The sequence below is a fragment of the Eimeria acervulina genome, genomic scaffold (assembly GCF_000499425.1).
Source record: "Eimeria acervulina Houghton genomic scaffold, Eah_scaff967, whole genome shotgun sequence".
NCBI classification, from domain to species: Eukaryota; Apicomplexa; class Conoidasida; order Eucoccidiorida; family Eimeriidae; genus Eimeria; species Eimeria acervulina.
Genome location: NW_013547045.1, coordinates 1,339 through 12,281, shown reverse-complemented (window position 1 = coordinate 12,281; position 10,943 = coordinate 1,339). Strand labels below are relative to the sequence as shown.

Below are 10,943 nucleotides of genomic sequence, written 5' to 3'. Positions count from 1 at the left end.
AACAGCAAACAAAGCCCTAAACCGCCAGCAAAACCCTAAACCCTAAACCCTAGGACAATGTTGAAACTCTAAATTTTATAGACGAAAACTATTTTTTAAATATCTCTTTGCTTTTATAACCTATGGTGTACCTACACCGCAACGCGTCAGGGGGAACCCTAAACCCTAAACCCTAAAACCCTAAACTCTAGCAAAGTGAAACCGTAGCAGCAGGTCTAAACCCTAAACCCTTGGCCTCAATAGAATAAACCCTAAACCCTAGAAACTAAACCCTAGACCCTAGCAAACCCCAAGCCCTTTCGCTTGTCAGTAGCAAACAACAAAGCGAAGAAGACATTTCTTAAAGTAAGTAAATGCACAATCCCCCAGCTGTTGCTACTGCTGCTGCTGCTGCTGCTGCTGCTGTTGCTGCAGCAGCAGCTGCAGCTTGGGCGACAAGAAGAGGCATTGTGAATGCGTGTAGAGCAGCGAGAGGATACGTCTACCACTTGGTAGCTGCTGCTGCTGCTGCTGCTCCTGCTGCTGCTGGCTGTGCTGCACCCCAATCTGCTGCAGCAGCAGCAGCATCATTCCAGTCGCCTGCAGCAGGAGGTGCTATCCATTCTGCTGTCCCCTTAACCCCCCAGTCTCCTGCTGCTGCACCCCACTGTGATGTCTCCTAATAAACAAATAAACAAAACAAACAAATATATATATATTTATATATAGTTATATATACTTTTTATATAGTTTAAAGGTGCATACGATATACTGTCTCCTTCAAATAAACAAATATATCAATATGCATGCATATAAATAAATAAATAAATATATATATATATATATATAACAAACAGAAACAAAGAAGAAAAAGGAGACAGAGAGCGCGGCAAATAAAAGTAAATACAAAAGACAGCGACAAAACGAGAGAAGAACGAAGATATATTACTTTTGAACCTTTTATGCTTCTGTTTGTTATTATTATTATTATTATATAAATATAAACATAGATAGATAAACATTATAATAGATAAATAAATAAATATATATATATATATGTATATATATGCATTTACAGCTTTATATTTCTATTTCTACATATACATACATTCATTCATAAACACATATCTATACATATCTATATATATATATATATTATATTAGACTATAAAAATACATATATAATATATATTATATAAAATATATAATCAATATAATCTATATAATATATATATTTATAATCTATATAATATAATATATATAATATACTATATATATTATAATATATACATTATATATGATATAAATTACCTGCTGCTGGTGAGGCGCTGCATCTCTGTCTTCGATTTTTTCTCTTTTTTCTATTTCTTCGGGGTCTCTCCACAAGAAGAGATCGACCATTACGTCCCAGGGCTGTCCTCTGCTCAACTCGCCTCGCAAATATAATACTTCCCGAGCTAACAACCAGTACATCAATGCTATTGACTCCATACCCTGTATATACAGACATGCATAAATATATATATATATATATATCTATTATATAGATGTTTATTAATTATATTTCCAAATTCAGAGTTAATAGAGCTTTTATTTGATATATAATATAATATATATATATATATATTAATATATTAATATAATACTTCGTGAGATAACAGTCAGTGCATCAATGCTAATATAAATAAATAATAAATAGAATAAATAAATAAATAAATAAATAAATAAATAAATATATTTGTCTACTTATAAATGAAGCATTATTTGTAACAATAAATAATCCATCAGTAAATAAATATATAAAACTTTAAAGGTATAGCAAACACAGCACGAAAAAACTAAAAAATAAAAATAAAAACAAATAAAAACAAACAACAAATGATGACTCTACAAATTAGGGTTTGAAACAAGGGTTTTAATTATACGGGTTTAAATTAGGGTTTAGGGTTTAAATGAGGGTTTAGGGTTTAGCAAAGCAGTTCAAGGAATAGACAGAAACCTCCTGATGCTTATTCAAGAAGGGTTTAGGGTTTAGGGTTTTAGGGTTTAGGGTATAAGACTGCACAGCATACAATAGAAGAACGTATTACTATTAGGGTTTGTAATTAGGGTTTACAATTAGGGTTTAGGGTTTAAATAAAAGCAGAAGGCATAAGTTTATGACAACAAAAGAAAAAGAAGAAAGAACTCGAAGCAATAAAAGCATTTATAATTAGGGTTTGTGAAGAGGGTTTATAATTAGGGTTTAGGGTTTGAGAAGGGGTTAAGTAAACTGACTTTATTATTACAGGGTATAGCAATATCGACGTATTCAAGAGGCGAATCAGAGTCGCATAGAGCAATGACCGGCACGTTAGCATAGGAGCTTTCTTTAACAGCTCTCGCATCTGTTCTAGGATCTGTAACAATAATAAGTCGCGGTTCTCTGTACTTAGGTGTTATTTGATTAGTAAGCATGCCCGCAACCCAGCGAGAAGCTACAGCCTGTGCCCCTGTATAATGCGCAAACTTTAGAGACGCTCTCGCACCGTACGGTCTAGCAGATACAACTAAAACATCTGCCGGGTTCTCAATAGCGACTATTACTCTTGCTGCTAATAATAACTTCTCGTATGTCTTCTTCAAGTTTATCAAATGAATCCCTTCAGATGTCACTTTGTATGTGTACGGCCGCATCTTGTGCTCAACATTCTTCGTACCGATATGCACCTGCATAGACACCCCAAAATATCACATATTTATTAATTATATATTTGCTGCTCCTGCTGCTGCTGCTGCTGCTATTGGTTGTTGTTGTTGTGTTGCTCCTGCTGCTGCTGCTGCTGCTGCTGCTGCTGCTGCTGATGGTGGTGGTAGTGGTGCTCCTGCTGCTGTTCATTGTGTTGAGAAGAATGGTGCGGCTGTTGTTCCTGCTGCTGCTGTTGTTGCTGCTGCTGCTGCTGTTGTTACAGCAGCAGCAGCAGCAGCAGCAGCAGCAAGAGAGCAGGTCTAGGCATCAAGGGGTTGTATAATACACAGAAGACAATCAATAAATGTAAATATAAATATAATTATAAATATAAATATTATAAAGGGGCGCTAACGACAATAAAAAAAGCAAACAGCGTGAAGAGAGATACATAGCAGCATACATAGCAGCAGCAGCAGCAGGAGCTACTGCTGCTGCTGCTGCTGCTGCTGTCCCTATACATTTCTCTTCACACTCGCTCTAACAGAATCTAATAATAGTTGTAGGGAAGCAAACGGTTGCTGTTGCTGCTGCTGCTGCTGCTGTAGCAGCAGCAGCAGCAACTCCCCACAAGACGATGCATGCGGGCTGTAAACCCTAAACCCTAAACCCTAAACTGTAAAGCGTGTAGGATGAAAGAGGATGTTTTTCAGTGTTTTAAAAGAGACAAAACAAGAAGGCAAGCTGCATATACACCTGAAAAGAAGAAAACAACAATTAAAACAATCTCAGCCGCACCTTGCATATCAGCATCTTCGCAATTGTCTCCTCCATGGAGCTCAGTCGGGGCTTTGTGTCGTTCATTTTCGCGCAGTCTCTCCTTCGCAAACAAAGCACAAAATAAAGCAACAAACAAAAGAAAACCCGACGAACAACCGCAAATGCAGCACATGCAAACACCCCCAGCAGCAGCAGTAACAGCAGCAGCAGCAGCAGCTGCTGCTGCTGCTGCTGCTGGCACGGCTGCGGCTGCTGCTGCTGCTGCAGCAGCCTTGAGACAGCCCCACGAAGCCCTGGGATATTATTTGTGTTGTTTTAAAGCTTTATAATGTTTTTAAATTTAATATATTCAAAAGAAATATCTCAACTCAACTCGAAAAGTACAGACCTGCGCTTACTGCAGCCGCAGCAAACCGCGCAGTGCTCGCTGCTGCAGCGGGGGGTTGAGGAAAATTTGCTGTAAATCGAAGAAAAAGAAACAAAAGATTAAAAAATAAATATATTGAAACAAAAATGGTTTTATTTGCTTTTAAATTAGCTGCAATAAGAAACAATATGAATATGAGATGCGGTGTACGTACAGCAGAAATCGAAATTCCGCTGAATTTTGTTTTATTTTTTTTGTTGTTTGTTTGTTTTTCTTTTGAGTTTTTATTTTAAATTAAATAAAATAAATACTTTTAAAAGCTTTTCCTTTATTTAATTCATCTTTCCTCTATTCAAAGCTTAGACTACCTGGATGCAAATCAATAACTGAGGTGTACGTACACCGCAACTGCATGCAGAAAGCTAAAGCGCATGCATGCATAATATGACTGGGGCTTTTGTGAGTTAAAAAATGTATATTTTCTTTTAATTTCTTAATTAATTTCTTCTAAATTGTTTGGTATACATAAGAACTCTCTAAGATCCGTTTTCGTGTATCCCTTACAAGTCAAGCAGTCGCGCGGTGTACGTACAACTCAGCTGTATTTTCTTTTCTTTTTTTTTTGTTTTCTTCTTCATTATCTCCACATCAACGCCCATTAAGACTGCTTTTATATCTGTTGGCTTGGAGAGGAGGAGAGGGTAGAAGGTTGCTCAGCACTTGTGCTGCATTTATATATTCTCTCTCTTTTATTTACTCTTTAACTTATCTCTCTACACAATGAAGAGAGCAAAGAGACGCACAGAGAGCTCTGGCGGAGGTTCTTTTGCTGCATTTGATGCGGAGTCTTTGTATAGGGATGCGAGCGACAAGAAGGTACGACTAAAACCCTAATTCTATTTACTCTTCTGAAGAAATCACAAGCATCTTCAGTTAAATGCATGCAACGTTTATTTCATGAAGTATTTATTAAGAGGGAAGGATAAAGAACTGATGGGCTGCTGCTGCTGCTGCTGCTGCTGATGTTGCGCGTTGCTGCTGCTGCGGGCTGCTGCTGCTGCTGATGCTGCTTGTGCTACTGCTGCTCTTGGTGCTGCTGCTGCTGCTCTTGGTGCTGCTGCTGCTCCTGTTGTTAGTGCTGCTCTTGTTTGCGTTGCTGTTTCTGCCGCCACTGGTGCTGTTGCTGTTGTTGCTGCTGCTGTTGCTGTTGCTGGTGTTGCTGTTGCTGCTGTTGTTGCTGCTGCTGCTGCTGTCGTAGGGTCTTTTGTCTGTTTTATTATTCATGACGTTGTCTCTGTTTCTTTTTGTAGTTTGTTTTGTGTATTTGCTTCGTCTGTTTTTTAGTTTTCTTCTGCTGCTTCATAATAAGCATCAGCAGCAGCAGCAGCAGCATCACCAGCAGCAGCACCAGCAGCAACAGCAGCAGCAGTAGCAGCAGCAGCAGCAGCAGCAACAGATTGGGGGCGAGTACTAGTGCATGTGTCTCCTTTGTTATTATTTGTTTATTTGTTTTGTAGGCGCTTGAAAGTCTTAACGAGTTTCAACGAGAAGCAGAGTTAGCGAGGAGATATGAAGAAGTAGCTAGGAGGAGACAGCGAGAAGAATTGCTGCAACAGCACACAGCAAAAGATGGTGCATGTCCAACGACTGTCTCCTTTTGTCTTCTTCTTTTGTCTCCTTTTGTCTTGTTCATTTGTCTCCTTTTGTCTTCTTCATTTGTCTCCTTTTGTCTTCTTCTTTTGTCTCCTTTTGTCTTCTCCTTTTGTCTTCTCCTTTTGTCTTCTCCTTTTGTCTTCTCCTTTTGTCTCCTTTTGTCTTACTCTTTGTCTTCGTCTTTGTCCTCTTCTTTGTCTACTTCTTTGTCTTGTTCTTTGTCTTCTTCTTTGTCTTTGTCTGTCTCCTTTTGTCTTTGTCTGTCTCCTTTTGTCTCCTTCTTTGTCTCCTTCTTTGTTTTATTATTTGTCTCCTTTTGTCTCCTTTTGTTTTATTCTTGTCTTTTCTCTGCCTCTCTTTGTCTCTTTTGTCTCTGTTGTCTCTTCTTGTGTCTCTTCTTTTGTCTCCTGTCTCCTTTTGTCTTTTTCTTTTGTCTCCTCTCTTATCTTCTTCTTCTGTCTCCTCCTTCTGTCTCCTTTTGTCTCTTCTTATATTTGTTTTGCTTATCTTATTCTTCTGTCTTTGTTTGTCTCTGTCTGTCTCTCTTTGTCTTTCTCTGTCTCCTTTTGCTGATTTTTATTTATTTGTCTCCTTTTGTCTTTCTCTCTTCTTCTTTGTCTTCTTCTTCTTGTCTCTGTTTGCTGCACTCTGTCTAGGCACTCAAACCAAGGGTTTAGGGTTTAGGGTTTAGGGTTTAGGGTTTGCGGATCAGGGCGGCTGGAGGCTTTATCAGATATTCGTGCGAGACGCGCTCGAATGAAACAACTGCAAACAAAAGCCTCTGACTCCAGCTGTATGTACACCTAAAACCCTTCAAACCCTAAACCCTAAACCCTAAACCCTAAACCCTCACACGCCACACTTGCACATTGCGAGACAGCAGCGATGACGTTCCTTCAGTCCTTCATGATCAAGAGTTTACGGTTAGGGTTTAAAGGTTTAGGGTTTTAGGGTTTAGGGTTGACAGGAGCTTAGGAACTGTGAGGGTTTAGGGTTTATAAAAGATGTTTAAAAGGGTTTACAAGCGTTTGAAAGGCATTACAAGGGTTTAACAGGGTTTAAAAGGGTTTATGAGGGTTTACCAAGTCAATAGAAGAGTTTAGAGGGTTTATTAGGGTTTATTAGGGTTTAATAGGGCTTATAAGGGTTTAAAAGGGTTTACAAGGGTTTACAAGGGTTTAAAAGGGTTTATAAGGGTTTATAAGGGTTTACTAGGGTTTATGGGGGTTTACGAGAGTGTATAAAGGGTTTATTAGGGTTTACAAGATGCATTAGAAAGGGTTTTAAAAGGGTTTGTGGTTTGTGCAGCTGAGGGTTCAAGCGAAGAAGGAGAAATAGTCGTAGGGGGTGGCAGCGAGATGGAGATAAGCGGAGACGAGGGGATCGACGGGGAGGAGACGATCCCAGCCTCAAGCAGAGTTAATGAAGAGCAAACAGATACTGCGAAACAAACTGCCTCTAGAAAGAGACCTGCTGTAAGCTAGGGTTTAGGGTTTAGGGTTTAGGGTTTAGGGGTTGGGGGTTGGGGTTTTGTAGTGGGCTTTCAGTTTACCCTTGGAGGCTCGCGAAGGTTTACGGTTTGGCGTTCTCTAGGGTTTAGGGTTTAGGGTTTAGGGTTTAGGGTTTAGAGGTTTGATGGTCTCTAGGGTTTACATTGCGGTGTCTTTTAGGGTTAAGGGTTTTCTATTGTTTACATTTTTGCTTTCTCTAGGGTTTAGGGTTTAGGGTTTAAGGTTTAAGGCTTAGTGTTTAGGTTTTATGGTTTAGGGTTTAGGGTTTAGGGTTTAGGGTTTAGGGTTTGTGGTTTGTGGTGGTAGGCGCGAGCTGAGGAGGGGGAGGGCAGTTTGTTTGCTGAAGACAGAAACGAGTTAGGAGAGAGACAGCGGAGTTGTTTATCAACGCGTTTATTAAGCAGACTGTCTCTGCAGCTTGTGAATAGGGTTTGGTTGTCTGTTGTTCGAATACATCATATACTCGGTCATCCTTCAGCTGTCTCCTTTCTTTCCGGGTGTATTGTTAAAGTGTCTCCTCCTCAACCTGTCTCTTCTTCTGTCTCTTCATCATTACCTCCAGCGACTTACTCAGATCCTCTTGTATGTCTTATTGTTGGACTTCGTGCATGCGAACCGTATTACTGCATGCAGCAGCAAAACAGCAATAGCAATATCAGCAGCAACAGCAGCAGCAACAGCAGCAGCAACAACAGCAGCAGCAGCAGCAATAGTGGCGGACTGAGGTGTACATACACCCTAGTCCTTCGCCCCACACCTCGAGCTAGCGCCAAATATGATAGAGAATTTAAGTTAAACGAGCTTGTAGACTGCCCTGTAACACTCAAAGAATTTCAATGCTGGGTTAAAAAACTGCAGCAGTTCGAAACTGCCGAAGACATCGCCAAACAAATGAAACTCAAAATTCAACAACTCGAAAAGGTAACCCTAAACCCTAAACCCTAAACCCTAAACCCTAAACCCTAAACCCTAAACCCTAAAAAAACTCAAAATTCAACAACTCGAAAAGGTACCATCAAACCCTAAACCCTATTTGCATACTGTTCGTTTATTTGTTTATAATTTGTTTTTTTTGTTTTATTTGTTATTTATTTTATATAATTTGTTTATTTGCATGTAATATAAATTGTTGTATTTGTGTTTTTAGCCGTTGTTTATTCTTTTTTGTTGTATATTTATTTATTTTTCACAATATAAATAAATAAATAAAATAAATAAACAAACAAACGAGTAAATAAATATATATGTATTTAATTATTTAATTATGTATGTGTATATAGTTTACATACACTGATGAAGACGTACAAGAAATCTTAAGAGGACGAGAGGAGACAGGGGGTTTGCTGCAGCGTGCGCGAGGAGGTCTATTAAAAGAGCTGGTGTCTCTGAAGCATCAGATTGCTTCTGTGATGGAGTGTCTGTCCAGCTCTCGAACAAGCAGCAGCAAGAGACAAGAATTGAAGGAGACTCTCTTAGAATTACAAAACAAAAAAGATAAAGCAGAAGCAGAGCTTATCAAATCCAGCTCAAATGCTGCTCCTTTCCTGTCTCCTCATGCTCATACAGACAGAGAAAACAGCAAAAAAGCTACTCGAGTTCTTGCTGCTGCTGCTGCACAGCAGCAGCAGCAGCAGCAGCAGCTAAGACACGGGGCTAATGCTGTTGCACCTACAGGTACAGACGCAGCAACTCTTAGCCTCGTCGTATTTTTGCTGCTGCTCTTTATTATTATTCTTCAAATAAATAAATGCTGCTGCTGCTTATCTTCCTGCTGCTGCTGCTTCTGTTGCTACTTTTCTTGCTGCTCCTGTTGTTTAGCACAGCAGCAGCAGCAGCAGCCGCAGCGGCAGCAGCAGCTCCTATTGTTGTTTTAATTCTGTTGTGTTTATATATTTGTGTCTCCTTTTGATATTTGCAGGGGTTTGTGGTGTCTCCTCGTCTTTCAGCGGTTTGTCGCTGTCTATCGGGGAGACGCAGCAGCAGCAGCAGCAGCTTGTTGCTGCTTATGTCTCGGTATGTCTCTTTTCTGTCTCCTTTTAACTTCTTTTCTGTCTCCTTTTAACTTCTTTTCTGTCTCCTTTTTATTTCTTTTCTGTCTCCTTCCTGTCTCCTTTTAATATCTTTTTTATTTCTTTTCTGTCTCCATTTAATTTCTTTTCTGTCTCCTTTTAATTTCTTTTCTGTCTCCTTTTTATTTCTTTTCTGTCTCCTTTTTATTTCTTTTCTGTCTCCTTTTGTCTCCTTTCTGTCTCCCTTTCAATTTCTTTTTTGTCGCCTTTTAATTTATTTTTTATTTCTTTTCTGTCTCCTTTTGTCTCCTCCTAATTTCTTTTTTTTTTGTCTCCGTTCTGTCTCCTTGTTATACATATGTATATATATATATATTTATATTATATATATCTATATTATATATATTTATATTTATATAAATATGCATTATTTAAATATATGATAGATGGGCTATGTATTGAATTGTCTCCTCGCAGCTTCGTTCTTCTGGGGCTTCGATAGCAGAGCGGGTGAAGCCGCTATCTCCTTCACCAGGTGTCTCCTTTGCTCCGCTGCTGCTGCCGAAGCCTACAGCAGTTAATCTGCCTCCTCACTGTCTCTGCATTTCGCTAGAAGAATACAAGAGACAGGTCGCACAGCTAGCCAGCATGCAACTCACTGGCTAGCTAGCTAGCTAGCTAGCTAGCTAGCTAGCTAGCTAACTAACTAGCCGGCTACCAGACATTCGGTAGGTAGCTAGCTAGGTAGCTAGCTACCTACCTAACTAGCTAGCTTCCAGACGTCCTAGCTGGCTAGCTAGCTATCTAGCTAGCTAGCTGGCTAGGCATCTTCCTGTTTTATCCACCTAGCTAGCTAGCTAGCTAGCTAGCTAGGAAAAACCGTCTGGTGGGGGAGACGCCCTCATACAATTTTTTTGTGGAGACACCAACACGCCAGTCGAGCTAGCTAGCTGTCTAGCTAGCTAGAGAGCTAGCTAACTAGTTGTTTAGATAGCTAGTTGTTTAGCTAGCTATCTAGCTATCTGTGTATCTAGCTAGTTGTTTAGATAGCTGGCTGGTAAGCTATCTAACCAGATGTCATGTAGCCTTCTGTCTGCCTAGCTACCTATCTAGCTAGCTAGCTATCTAGATAGCTCTCTAGCTAGCTGTCTAGCTCGCTACCTATCTAGCTAGCTAGCTGTCTAGCTAGCTGTCTAGCTTGCTAGGGGGCTAGCGATGTGGATGGTTGTTTGCCGCTCATTGTGTACAAAGATAGTTGTTGCTTTTCAGTGTAGCTAGCTACGGCTAGCTGCTGCTCCCTCCAGCTAGCTAGAGACATATATGTAGCCCTAGCATCCAGCTGCCTATACACCTCAATCTCCTCGGGTGTCTCGGCAGATAAGCACCGCATATTTTTTTCGACTTTGTTCGCTTGGTGAGAAACCCGTCTGAATTGTTAGAGAAAAATGCGTTTATATATATATATATATACACACATATATATATATATATATATATATATATATATGCCCTATAGGAAGATGAACGAAGCAGCAAAAGGCGGGGAGACAAAAGGAGACAAAAGGAGATACAAAGATATAGACGAAGAGACAAAAGGAGACAAAGAAGGAGACAAAGAAGGAGACAATAGGAGACATAAAGGAGACACAAAGGAGACAGACACCAGAAAGGAGACACTAAAGAGACAAAAGAAGAGACAAAAGAAGAGACAAAAGGAGCAACAAAAGAAGAGACAAAAGGAGACGGAAGTGAAGACAAAGAAGGAGACAAAAGGAGACAAAAAGACATAAAAGAAGAGACAAAAAGGAGACAAAGAAGGAGACAAAAAGATGAGACAAAGAAGGAGACAAAAAGACATAAAAGAAGAGACAGAAGGAGACAAAGAAGAAGACAAAGAGGTATAAAAGAAGAGACAGGAGGAGACAGAGAAGGAGACAAAAAGACATAAAAGAGGAGACAAAGAAGAAGACAAAAAG

At 39.6% G+C, this 10,943-nt stretch overlaps 2 protein-coding genes across 2 annotated transcripts; one reads left to right on the top strand and one right to left on the bottom strand.

Moving 5' to 3' along the window:
* Nucleotides 1–481: 481 nt before the first annotated feature.
* EAH_00053030 (40S ribosomal protein S0-A, putative) lies at nt 482–3,511 on the bottom strand (the record flags this gene model as incomplete). Its single annotated transcript, XM_013391096.1, has 4 exons — nt 482–658; nt 1,291–1,473; nt 2,257–2,688; nt 3,446–3,511. 4 exons carry the CDS (start codon nt 3,509–3,511, stop codon nt 482–484), a joined length of 858 nt encoding a protein of 285 aa, XP_013246550.1.
* Nucleotides 3,512–4,574: 1,063 nt separating this feature from the next.
* Nucleotides 4,575–8,998, top strand: EAH_00053020 (hypothetical protein, conserved; the record flags this gene model as incomplete). The annotated part of the gene is made up of 7 exons (XM_013391095.1): nt 4,575–4,670; nt 5,312–5,426; nt 6,160–6,240; nt 6,756–6,922; nt 7,265–7,879; nt 8,239–8,632; nt 8,877–8,998. The coding sequence occupies 7 exons, from the start codon at nt 4,575–4,577 to the stop codon at nt 8,996–8,998; spliced, it is 1,590 nt and encodes a 529-aa protein (XP_013246549.1).
* Between the last annotated feature and the right edge of the window lie 1,945 nt (nt 8,999–10,943).